The following is a 12,487-nucleotide window of genomic DNA, read 5'->3' on the forward strand; positions in this document are numbered from 1 at the left end:
ATCCATGTTGTAGCATGTATCTGACTTGCAGTCCCTTTCAAGGCTGGGTAATGTCCCACACCGTACTGCAAAACCTAACAGTGACGTGTCCGGCTGCTTTATTTTTGCCCACCCTGACATCACGTTTCTCCAGCCGCACCCTTGGAGGGCTGCAGACAGAACCGTGCTGTGCTGTGTAGGAGCAGGCGCTCAGCTCATGAAAAACCAAACCTGAATTCTCCCGCTGAGAGTAAGGGAAGACTGGTTTCCTGCCCATCCCCCTTTCTTTCAAAATTTCCTTTTCAAATGTGTGCGGCCACTTACAAGGGCTGACCAAGCTTCTCCGTGGAGCCACCACCCAGAAACGTGCAAGGACCTGGGGGGCAAGTCTTCCTGAAGCGCCCCCACCTCTCACTTCCTGCGGGAGCCTGACAGTCTTGCTTGGTGGACACCTTGCCCCCCCTGAAAGAAAGGACCTCTCGCGGCAAAGACAGGAGAAGCTTTTTCTCCTCTGGACAAAGTCAATTCAGGCGGTGGCCCCAGTGATCGCGGTAAGTTAGGAGGAACTACGTGGCAAGAAGTGTCGTCCAGCCTCCTTCAAGGACACCCAGGTGAGGTGGCTTCCGCGCGGCTCTGTGATCAGGAGAGGTTCCTTTCCATCTCGCGATCTCCAGGGTGCTTGTCGTGTGTGTCCCATGCCAGTCTAACCTTATTCAGTAGTTAACCTGTTTCCTTCCTCTACTACCTGTGTAGAGAGCTTTTCTGCATTAGGAGATTTTTCTAAAACTTGTATTTCCTCAGCGGCTGAGAGCGAGCCCAGAGGGCAGAGCAACCTTGTTCAGACACACGTTTAAGGTCTTTAATTATGGCTTGGGCTGCCAGGATCTTGCCTTTCATTGACTCATCTGGGTGGGCAGGTAGGGCGGGGTGCAGAACCGTGGATACCAGCAGACCACTAGCCCTGCCGGCACGGGCAGCTGTGTTTAATTAATTTAAACAAAAACCAAGCACAGCCAGGTCAGTCGCGCTCTGCAGGTAGCACTTGTAACATTCCATAAAAACAAAGAACGGAACAAAAAAACAACGATGTATATGCACCAGGTCTCTCCAAAGCACATCGCTTCCCTCCCTCGCTGCGTGTCTCAGCTAACATTCCCGGCTGGTGTCTCCCGTGGCATCGCGGTCACTGGGGCCTGGGCCGCGGGAAGCGCCCCGCCTCCACGGCGCAGCCCGCAGGTGTAGCCGCACCGGCGGACTACAACTCCCAGCATGCGCCGCGCCGGCCGGGTCACGTGGGCGCCCGGAAACCCTGGCCGCCTCGGCGCGGGTGAGGTGGCGGCCTGGGCGGCGGGGCAGCGGAGCGGAGGGAGTGCAGCCGAGCGGCCGGGCGGAGCGCGGCGAGTACTGCGGCTCGCGGTGCGCTGGGGGCCGGGGCCTGGCGGGGGCGAGGAGGGCCCGAGGGGCTGCGATGCGCGGCTGGAGGCGGAGGCAGCCGGTGGGTGTGGCGCCGCGAGCGGGGCCGGGCAGCCGCTCGCCCCCTGCCGCCCCCCGGCCCGGGCCTGGCCTCGTCCCCGCAGCCGCCCCTGCGGCGGGGGCCCGGGGGCCCGGCGGGGGCCGCGGCGGGGCGCGGGAGGAGCGGGGAGGGCTCCGGCCGAGCCCGCCGACGGCGGCCTTTGTGCCCCTCTCCCGCCCAGCCCCGGGCCCGGGACGTTGGCCGGGCAGGCGGGAGCCCTTGGGAGGGGTGGCCGGGTCTCCGCGCGGGAGCGGGTTTAGGCGATGCGGGGCCGGGAGTTTTATCGAATGCCTCCTCCGTCATCCCCGCCCTGGCGCTCGCCGAGCGTGCCGGTGCGTGCGCTTTTGGCCCGGCGTCTGACCGTGTGTCCGCGGGGCGTCTGTGTCCCCTGGAGTGCAGCCCTGGCGCTTCCACTGCGGGGTCTCCCGGGAGAGCGGCTCCCGCGCTGGGCGCCCCGCTCGGCTGCTGGCGTCTTTGTTCGCCGCCGCGCTTCGCCCTGGCGCAGGTGGCTGCCAGCCGGCTGTTGAAGGCGGGTCTGCGGCGTGGTGCTCCGGCGGCTCCTCTCCCGCTGGTCGGATGGCTGCTCTGGGCCAGGCTGCGTGGAGGACGAGTCACCTCGGGGCGTCCCAGCAGGGAGCTGAGGCTTCCCACCTGAGCTCTGATGCCTCTTAGGCGTCTACACCTGGCTTTGTCTTGAACGACACCATTCTTTGTTAATGTTTGACTTCCAGCCTCTACCCGAGAAAAAGACCCCGAAACAGTGCTTTGCTGGACGTCCAGTCGGTGCCTTGGCCCGTGCCGGGGTCAAGGGCGTTTGTGTCGCCGCGGTGACCGTCAGCTTCATCGCAGAGCCTTTGTCTAGAGGAAGGAGAGATTTTTTTTTAAAAATCTGGATAGCTAGTTGTCTTTGGAACATGCACAAAAATGCTAGGAGGAATGGGGCTTGGGGCACTGAGGAGTAAGCTCTTTGCAGATAAGTGATAGGGATTCCACGTCTGTGGTAAGGAGACAATTTAAGGGAGAGGAATTTCAGGCAGATCTGAGTTGTGTACCGAAGGGTGCAGGCGAACGGCTTCAGATTGCATAATACGGGGCAGAAAGATACTGTGTGAGTGCTCAGCACTGGGATGCTCACCTCAGAACTGTAAACGAGGGCACGCAGCCGTCCACTTAGTACTTTCCCACCAGTCTCGCCATGCTTTGAGCATATGTAGTCTTTTAACTTCGCCAGTGTGAAACCTGTATTTGAGGAGTGAGGCAGTTTACCGTCTAAAGCCCTCTTGCTGGAGTGTGTGGGAGAAACACCATTACTAATAGTGGATACACACCTGTGAGTTTCGGGAGTCCTAGTTCTAGTCCCTGTGTAACCCACTTGCGATATTTTCTGGTTCAGCCTTATCTTGCACAGCAGAACACGGGATCTAGAGTCAGGTGTGGGTTTGAATGCACACCCGTATCTTTGAGAGATTACTTCCTAATCTGTGTTCCTTACCTGTAAAACATTGGGAGAACTAAATGTGATAAGCCTTCGGTGCTCCTTAAGTCTTTACTGATAGCTCCTAACGCTGGACTAAGTCCTGAGGATAGAGCTGCAGACGTAGGACTGAGAAAGCGATTGCTTTCCTGGAGGTTATAGCTGCTCAGTGAACATGTGAACAGCTGAACCACGAGTTTGTATTGGGAGAAATGCTATGAAGGAAAGGCAGACAGAATGAGAAAAGTAGTGACCTACGGAGACCCATTCAGAGAGAGTGACTGGGTCAGGCGGCGACATTGAGTGATGAGCCAAGAAAAGGACGGAGCAAGCCATTTGCAAAGAACCAGGAGGCGAGCATTTCTGGCAGTGCGACAGCCAACACGAAGACCCAGAGTGTGAGAGAGTGCTTTAGTGTGGGGAGGCGGTAGGAGGGTGCAGGAGCCTTGGTGGTGAGGTTGGAGAGGCAGGTGGGCAGAGTAAAGAGGAGGTGTGCTAGTTCCCTGCTGTGTGCTCTGGCAGGGGAAGGGGACCCGTCTGCCTGCGAGGGGCAGGTGGAAGAGGCGCAGATGGGCTCATGTGGAGGAATGCACACTCAGGAACAGGGCGCCTCCAGGGGCTGGTGGGGTGGACCCCAACATCTGCTGCTTGAGGAGAAGATGCAGAGCAGGGTGTGCTGTGTGCGCACATGGAAGTGTGTGTGTAGATGCGGGCTCTGCCTGGCGTGTGTGCAGAGGTCCCGAGTCTGAGCAGGGGAAAGACGCTGATAGAACAGGGGAGTGACAGTCCCCCGTCCACTTCCTTGTGGGTTTTGAATTTTCTGCCTTATGCAAAAACGAGGGGCTTCCGGCAGTTTGTAGAGGAGTGGAATGAAAGGATACTGTGAATTTTCCGTGAATCTTTGAAGCCCTCTTGTATTACCACTGGAAATTAATAGAAGAATTAAGATAGAACCCAGACTCTCCAACGTGGTCGTCTGCTCAGGCAGCGCCTCCATCTTCTGGAGCCTTCTCCCAGCCTGGCTGTCATGCTTGTCCCTAACCCTCCACCGCCATCCTCCCTGCAGGGTTCCAGGTGAGACCAGCTTTGGAGGCCATGGTAAAGGGTTCTTTTTATCTGTGTCTGGGAAGCCCTCAAGAGTCCTGAGCAGAGGCTGGGGTGTGCTCTGAGCTGTATTCCGGCTGGTGTGGGGAAGGACTTGGGCTGGGTGGAGATTGCCTGCTGCGGGAGGCAGGAGGGAGATTCGGGGGTTACCTGTGAGGTTCAAGTGGACGGATGCAGTAACGGCTTGGGCGTGGAGGCAGCCAGGCAGCAGAAACAAGGCTGGGTCCCAGTTACCTTGGTGGGCTGGGAGGGATGCTGAGGTGGGGCGCACCAGGGAGAGGGCTAGTCTGAGAGGGAGGCATGAAGAAATCTGTTTCCGATTCAGAGAGTGTCTTCCGGCGGGCAGCGGGGCCCCTGGACCATCTGGCGTAGAGCCCAGGCTGGAGTCGCAGGCCCCCAGGGCTTGTCCGAGGGGCGGAGGAGAGGAAGCTGTGGAAGTTGAACTCGGAAGTGTGAAATTGCTGGGTGGCTTGAGAAAGCCCGGTGATTAGGGAAGTGTGGTAGGCTTGCAGGGCAGTGTTGTATATCCTTTGAGGTCTGTGGTTTTGAATCTGAAAAGTGAAATCATCCTGCTTGTGGGATTTTTTTTCCCCCTCTGGCAAAACTGAGTGCTGGGCAGGGAGGAGGACAGAGGCAAGGAAGCCGAAAAGGCTCTTTGGGGAGGTGGATGAGGCCGAGGGGCGCGCCCACGAGGTGAAGTGACTGTTGGCCCGTGGAGTTCAAAGTGAGCGACCGGAAGGAAGGGAAGTAGGTTGTTTGAAGCCCAGCTGTGGGCCTGGTGTCGACTCTGGAATGGGTTTTGTGGGTGATCGAGGAGGAACAGGTGGGTGGTGAAGAGAAGCAGGATTGAAAGGGACAGACTGGGAGTCCGGTTCCTGGACTGAGCCCGAGGCGGGGTGGAGAGGGAGGTGAATGAGGCCACGCGTGGTGGAAGCTGGTGCCGAGGAGGTCTTGGCATTTGTGAGGGAGCAGCAGGCAGTAGAGCCCCGTGGCATGAGTTTCAAAGAAGCTGGAGTCTTCCGGGGGGAAGATGGTTGGACGTAGCGGTGGGGGACAAGGAGACGCTGCCTCCTGCATACTTGAGGCGTACCGGTTGTGAGAAGAAGGGTTGCTTCTGCTTGAGAGGCCCAGCAGAAGGCGAGTGTTAGGGTACAGCCAGGTATGTGGTTAGGGTATGGATTCATGAACCATTTCTCTAGTTTTCCACAGGGTGGGGTTGGTGGGAAGACTTGGGCAGCTTGGATGTACCGTACAGAAAGGGCATCCAATTTTCCCATGGGCAGCATTTCCCCCCCAAATTTTATTTATCTATTTTCACAGAGTCAGAGAAAGATCTTTCATTGCTGGCTTACTCCTCAGATGCACATAACAACCAGAGCTGGGCCAGGCTGAGGTCCGGAGCCTGGAACCCAATCTGGGTCTCTGATGTGAGTGGCCAAGGACTTGAACTGTCCTCTGCCTGCTGCCTCCCAGGGTGCTCATTTGCAGGAAGCAGGAATTGGAAGCAGACCTGGGACATCAGTGTAGGTGGTCCCGTGTGGGTGTGAGCATCCAGGTGGCGTTTTGTCCCAGATGCCCTGTGCTCGAGGCTTTACGTGTGACACTCTGCTCCCGGTCACCTCTTGCCTTCCCACTGCAGCGGGCTCTCAAAGCGTTCCCAGTGCAATACAGGGTTAAAATCTCCCTGTGTTTGGGTTGAGATGGACTCCAGATTTCTCGGTAGAAAATGCTATTTTAGGATTCACAGGTTAGAGAAATGTTATGTTCCAAATGTATCGTCTAGGGCAGGATGGTTTTCCACTTGGACATATTGCAACGTGCAGTCATCTTTATGTCAGTTGCATGGTATTGTGTTCTGGGAAAAACCATTTTTAACTATTAGTCTTCAAAAACTGAAAACAGCTTCAGTACAAGATCGCACCAAGTTGATGATTGTGAACTTGCTTTGAAAAGTAGAACTGTTGGCCGGCGCCGCGGCTCACTTGGCTAATCCTCTGCCTGCGGCACCGGCACCCCAGGTTCTAGTCCTGGTTGGGGTGCCAGATTCTGTCCTGGTTGCTCCTCTTCCAGTCCAGCTCTCTGCTGTGGCCCGGGAAGGCAGTGGAGGATGGCCCAGGTCCTTGGGCCCTGCACCCACATGGGAGACCAGGAGAAGCACCTGGCTCCTGGCTTCAGATCGGCACAGCTTGCTGGCTGTAGCGGCCATTTGTGGGGTGAACCAATGGAAAGGAAAACTTCTCTTTCTGTCTCTCTCTCTCACTGTCTATAACTCTACCTGTCAAAATAAATAAATAAATAAATAAAGTAGAACTGTGGTACAGCGGGTTAAAGCCCTAGCCTCAAGTGCCAGTATCCCATATGGGCGCCAGTTCTAGTCCCGGCTGCTCCTTTTCTGATCCAGCTCCCTGCTATGGCCTGGGAAAGCAGTAGAAGGTGGCCCAAGTCCTTGGGCCCCTGCACCTGCATGGGAGACTTAGAAGAAGCTCCTGGCTCCTGGCTTTGGACCTACTCCGCTCCAGCCGTTGTGGCCATTTGGGAAGTGAACCAGTGGATGGAAGATATCTCCGTGTGTCTCTACCTCTCTCTGTAATTCTTTGAAATAAATAAAAAATAAATTAATAAAAATAATAAAAAGGATAGTAGAATATGGTTCAGTGGTCCTGATCTTATTTGATGACAATGGGATGCCGGCGTCATAGGCAGCAGCTTCACCTACTACACCACAAAGCCGGCTCCTGGACTAGCTGTTTTCTAAACTGGCATTTCTAAGCACGTAAAGCAGTTTTAGCTTTTCTTGAAATTTCCTCTTACTTGATGTTTTCCCTGGACTCTTGCTGTCTCCTGCCTCCAAGGGGTGGGCAGTTGGCATAACAGTTAAGAGGTCATTTGGAGTGTCCACATTCCACATTTATTTATTTATTTGGAAGAGTCACAGAGAGAGAAGGAGAGAAAGATCTTCCGTTCCCTGCTTCACCTCCCAAATGGCCGGGGCTGGGCCAGGCGGAAGCCAGGAGCCAGGCGCTTCATCCCGGTCTCCCATGTGGGTGGCTGCTGCTGTCCTCAGCTGCTTTCCCAGGCACATTAGCAGGGAGCTGGATCGGAAGTGGAGCAGCTGGGACTTGAACTGGTGCCCATATGGGATGCTGGCACTGCAGGTGGCAGCTTAACCTGCTGCGCCATAGCATCATCCTTTTTAACAAGGATTTTTCTTTTCTTTTCAAGTAGTTCTTGTGGGAGATTGGAGAGGTATCGGTTAAAGGATACAGAATTTCTCTTGGATAATCAGAATAAGTTCAGTGTGGTGACTAGTTAATAACAATGTGTTACATTTAAAATCATTTAAAAATGTTTGACAGGCAGACACACGCACACAGACACACTTGCACACATGGGAAGCTCTCCCATCCATGAGTTCATTGCCCAAATGGCTGCAACGGCGAGGACTGAGCCAGGCTGAAGCCAGGAACCAGGAACTCAATTTAGGTGTCCCACGTGGGTAGCAGGAACCCACTTATCCGCGCCGTCACTGCTGCCTCTCAGGGTGTGCAATAACTGAAAGCTGGAATTGGGAGTGAAGCTGGATTTTATTTGTAAAGACACAGTTATGGGGTTGGCGCTGTGGTATAGTCGGTAAAGCTGCTGCCTGTAATACCGGCATCCCATATTGCGCCGGTTCAAGTCCCAGTGGCTCCATTTCCAAACTAGCTCTCTGCTATGACCTGGGAAAGCAGTAGAAAATGGCTCAAGTCCTTGGGCCCCTGCACCCGTGTGGGATACCCAGAGGAAGCGCCTGGCTTCAGATTGGTACAGTTTTAGCTGTTGCAGCCAACTGGGGAGTGAACCAGCAGATGGAAGAATCTCCTCTCTCTTTCTCTGCCTCTCCTTCTCTGTGTAACTCTGACTTTCAAATAAATTAATAAATATTAAAAAAAAAAGTTGTGGGGGTGGGGAGTGGGAAGAGGGGAGAGAGAGAAAGAAAGATATCAATGTTCCATCCCCTGGTTCACTCCCCAGATGACTACAACTACTGTGATTGGGCCAAGCCAGGAGCCAGGAACTGCGTCCTGGTCTCCCATATGGGTGGCAGGGGCCCAAGCATTTGGGCCATCTTTCACTGCCTTCCCAGGCTCATTAGCAAGGGAGTTGGATTGGAAGCAGAACAGCCGAGTCTCGAACCTGTGCTCCAGTGTGGGATGTGAGTGTCTCAGGTGGCAACCTATCCCACTGCACCTCAGTGCCAGCCCTGTGGAATTGGATATGGAATCTAGGCACTCTGATGTGAGACATGGGCGTCCCAACCCGCAGCTTAACTACTGTGCTAAATGCACACCACTGTCTTGCATTTGAAAATGCTGAGTAGATTTTCAGTGCTTTCGCCACGGAAAATAGTATCTGAGATAATGTGTATGTTAGTTAGCTGTTGGGGCATTTTACAGTGTGTTTGTGTTTCAAAATATGTACATGTTGGCCCCGAGTCAAGAGCAGCAGTTGGCTGAAGCTGTTGGTTTCAAGCAGGAGCCTGAAGAAATGTTTTTTTCTGTGGTCTGTTGACCATTTCAGAACTTTGGAAATGTAATGGGCAATTCATTAGGAAGAAACATCAACATAAAAAAACACCAAACTGTACATTTTTTTGTGAAAAAAATCTCATAATTAAAAAAGCTAGTTGTGGCTATTAACTATTAATGACTGTGTATTCAGTAGTCATTGATTGTGAAGATGCTAAATGACAAGCTACTGTGAATTCAGAAACACTGACATTTGATTGGATTATAACAACATTTACATACACTTGAGAAATGTTAGGCATTTGTTCAGTATTTATTCCTTTTAAGATTTATTTTATTTGCAAGGCAGGGATAGACCTTCCATCCACTGGTTCACTTCCCAAATTGCAGTGGCCAGGGCTGAAACCAGGAACCTGGAAAGAGAATGAGAAAGTACTGTTAAGAGTAGAAGGAGGGGCCGGCACTGTGGTGTAGTGGGTAAAACTGCAGTGCCGGCATCTCATATGGGCACCGGTTCGAGTCCCGGCTGCTGCACTTCTGATCCAGCTCTCTGCTGTGGCCCGGGAAGGCAGTGGAGGATGGCCCAGGTCCTTGGACCCCTGCACCCCATGGGAGACCTAGAAGAAGCTCCTGGCTCCTGGCTTCGGATCGGCACAGCTCCGGCCATTGCAGCCATCTGGGGAGTGAACCAGCGGATGAAGACCTCTCTCTGCCTCTCCTTCTCTCTGTGTAACTGTGACTTTCAAATAAATAAATAAATCTTTTTTTTTTTTTTTTTTTTTTTTTTAAAGTAGAAGGAAAAAGTCTGACTCAAGGACAAGAAGCAAACAAGATAAGGAGCTGAGTGTGTACAACCCTGGGTGAACACGGAGGCTGTTCGGGGAGTAGTGGGCGGCCTCTCTTCCAGTGCTGTAATCAGATTGAGTGGGAACGTGGCCCTGGCCAGGCCAGGTCACAGACAGCTGTAAGAACATCTGCCCCTGGCCGACTGGCAAGCACTGCTAAGGTTGAGGTCAGGTAAGGGATCCCATAAGGAAAGGATATGCAAGTAAGAAGGAAAACAAATGGAGGGAACTGACTGCTTCCCGGATGCTACATGTGTGCCCAGGGTGCTTTATTCCGGGGCTGCTGTTGTGAGTCTTTACCATATGGAGTCTTTGTAAATAAATCTTATCTTTCTACTTTCATGGATACGTAGATGTTTATTCATGAATCGAGCCTCTAATATTGAAGTCTGTGCACAGCTCTTGGCCATACCACCATCTGGTCAAAACAGAGCCTCATGCGCATCTCCCATGTCGGACTGTCCTCTGCTTCTGTCGCAGGCGTGTTAGCAGAGAGTTGGATTGGAGAGGGGCAGCCAGGACTCGAATCAGTGTTCATTTGGGATATGGGCATCGCAGGTCGCAGCTTAACCCAGTGTGCTTAGCGCTGACCCCATGTTCAGTGTGTTTGCAGAGGAGAGGAAGTGGGCTGCAGAAAGTAGGATGTGTCTGATAACTCAGAGGTGGCAGAGACTCCTGGGCCCTCAGGGTCCTGGAGCTCACAGCACTGGAAATCACTTCCGTGATGTTTAGGATATAGGTGCAAGGTATTACTATTCGTTTAATTCTGTAGGACCAAGTGTCACTGCAGTACTAATTTTGAATGGCTTTCTGACATCGTCGGTGAATGTTTGAAACTGGCTTCCTGGTGTACTTACTACTGAGCCTTTTCTCCCTATTCTGGTAGTTCAGGGAAACATGGTTGGTTTAGAAATGACCTAGGTGGTCTCAGACGTCTGCCAGCTACTTAGAACTGTCAGCCCTGAATCACACACCTGTTATTGCCAACCACGTCATCTCATCTCCCACGTCTGCCGGAGCATATAATTTTGGAATTATTATTTCGGCTGATAAATTACTGCATTTTATGCCCATTCCCTTTCCTGAAATACGTAGTCCAGTGTTTTGAGCTATGAATGCATTCATTTAGAAAATGTATAACTTATAAATAATAGTTGTTCTGTTTGGGTTTCATGTTTAATTTTGGGGAGAGAAATTTAGTAGTGATGCTAATAGCTCTCGCTTTCGTACCTTCCTGGGACTGCAGACAGAAAGGTGTATTGTGAGTGGAATCCTGCAGTCTTACTCTGCTCATAATTTTGTGAGTGTTTTCGGGATGATCTCTAAGTGAACGTTCCGCTAATTCGGGATTAATCCTGGGAGCTAAGGGCAGTTCTCTTAATGCTCACATGCAGCCTCTCTTTCAGCCCCCAGCTCTCAGAGGAGGCAGGCCGGGCCGTTTTACGGTTCCCGGCTGGTAATGCAGCAGCTGCGGGGTCTCTATCATGTTACCCACGTGACTGTTCCTGTTACCCGGGAGTTGCAAGGACGGCCTTTCTGCTGGGTCCCCCAGCCTTTACGACTGGGGAGCTAAGCTGTGACGGTGAAAACAAGTCGTGTGCAGTCACTTGGGAGCAGGGCCCCGTGATCTCTGTAGTATTAGGAGCACCTGAGTGTGTTTCTACCCTGATTGCTGTAGTGTATTTGTCCTGCAAGACATGCAGATAAATTTGAGGACTTTTCTAATGATGTTGGTACTTCCTCATTGATGATAAAAATAATGTACATGTTGGGGCCGGCGCTGTGGCATAGTGGGTAAAAACTGAGTGCCGGGGCCCAAAGACTTGGGCCCTCCTCAGCTGCTTTCCCAGGCACATTAGCAGGGAGCAGGATAGGAAGAGGAGCAGCCAGGACTCGAACTGGCACCTTTGCCCACTACGCCACAGCACCGGCCCCTAGCAACTTTGTCTGAGTTGTCTGTTCATCTCTTTGCACCTTTTCTATGAGACTTAGTCATGTTCTTACCAGTTTGTATGAGAATTCGTTTTATTAACGTTAGTTTCCTGTTGAGGATTCTTGTTTAGGATTAGCTAATAGCTGTAAAACCTAATTACCAATCCAGTGTTCTGCTGTCAGCTAGCCTGGTTATATACTGACTGGTCATCTAATTACTTTGGTTTTGGAATAATCTGTCTGTTTTGAATAATGTTAACAATTTGTGTCTTTTCAGAAAGAGGAAACTATGTAAATCCTTCACACTCAGGCGCGAGGCTGGGGTGAGGGCTGGTCGGGAGGACCATGGCCTGGCCGGACGTGCTTCGGAGGGGAGCTGTGTTCTCACGGTTCAGCCACCACCATGTTGCTGTGTTCCTGCTCACCTTCTTCAGGCACGCTGGTTACTGACGCTCCGCCCTTGTCTGTTTGCTTTTTCTCCTGGGACGCTGTAGGACAGGTGTCTGGTGCCCTGAGTGGCGCAGGCGTGCTAGCCTCCAATGCAGGGCTGTCCCACTCTCCGCGGGCTGGGGTGGGCTGGGGCTGGCACTGTGGCGCAGCGGCCCTGGCTTCTCAAGCCGCAGTGCTGGTCTGAGTGCTGGCTGCTCTGCTTCCAGTCAGCGTCCTGCTGGTACCCCTGGGCAAGCGGCAGATGACAGCCGAAGCACTTGGGCCCCTGCTGCCCACGCAGGAGACTTGGATAGCATTCCTGCCCCGACTTGAGCCTGGCCCAACCCTGGCTGTTGTGGGGTTTGCGGGGTGAACCAGGGATGGATGATCTCTCTCCCTCTGTTTCTGTCACTCTGTGTGGCAAATAAGTGAACCTTAAAAAAATGTAAAGTGGGCTGGGGGCAGCCACGTACCATTTTCTTGTTCCAGGTAAGTTTTGAGTGAATATGGACTCAAAATGGAGGTGACTGATTATTTTTTCCTTTGCTTAGCAGAGATGTCTCAATTGATGATTCTGATGATGCGGTACCTTTCCCCCTCCTTTTTTTTCTGAAGAGAATTCTAAAATTGAGTCAAACGAATGGGCATCTGTGTGCTTCTTCTGAACGCTGTTTTCTTTGCTATTCACCCTGCTGCATTCTCT

General features: G+C 52.7%; 1 protein-coding gene and 1 non-coding gene across 10 annotated transcripts in view; both read left to right on the top strand.

Annotated features, from left to right (window-relative positions):
* The first annotated feature begins 567 nt into the window (after positions 1-567).
* Positions 568-12,487, top strand: part of SLC37A3 (solute carrier family 37 member 3) — a 58,747-nt gene continuing 46,827 nt past the window's right edge. For 5 of the 9 annotated variants that reach the window (XM_051835096.3, XM_070071411.2, XM_051835102.3 and 2 more), the window contains exons 1-2: positions 1,257-1,395; positions 11,633-11,789. In XM_051835096.3, the coding sequence (XP_051691056.1) occupies positions 11,701-11,789 (89 nt within the window). In that variant the 5' untranslated portion in view covers positions 1,257-1,395; positions 11,633-11,700. Of the gene's footprint in view, positions 591-1,177; positions 1,475-9,372; positions 9,596-11,632; positions 11,790-12,487 lie in introns of those variants that run through there. The other 4 variants (XM_089328705.1, XM_051835099.3, XM_051835097.3 and 1 more) reach the window with 4 other exon arrangements.
* LOC127487961 (small nucleolar RNA SNORA2/SNORA34 family) lies at positions 8,535-8,673 on the top strand. The gene has a single exon (XR_007915290.2). It is a non-coding gene; the product is annotated as a small nucleolar RNA SNORA2/SNORA34 family (small nucleolar RNA).

Source organism: Oryctolagus cuniculus, chromosome 3, assembly GCF_051225735.1.
Source record: "Oryctolagus cuniculus isolate XC-2025 breed Fujian yellow rabbit chromosome 3, ASM5122573v1, whole genome shotgun sequence".
Classification (NCBI taxonomy): Eukaryota; Metazoa; Chordata; class Mammalia; order Lagomorpha; family Leporidae; genus Oryctolagus; species Oryctolagus cuniculus.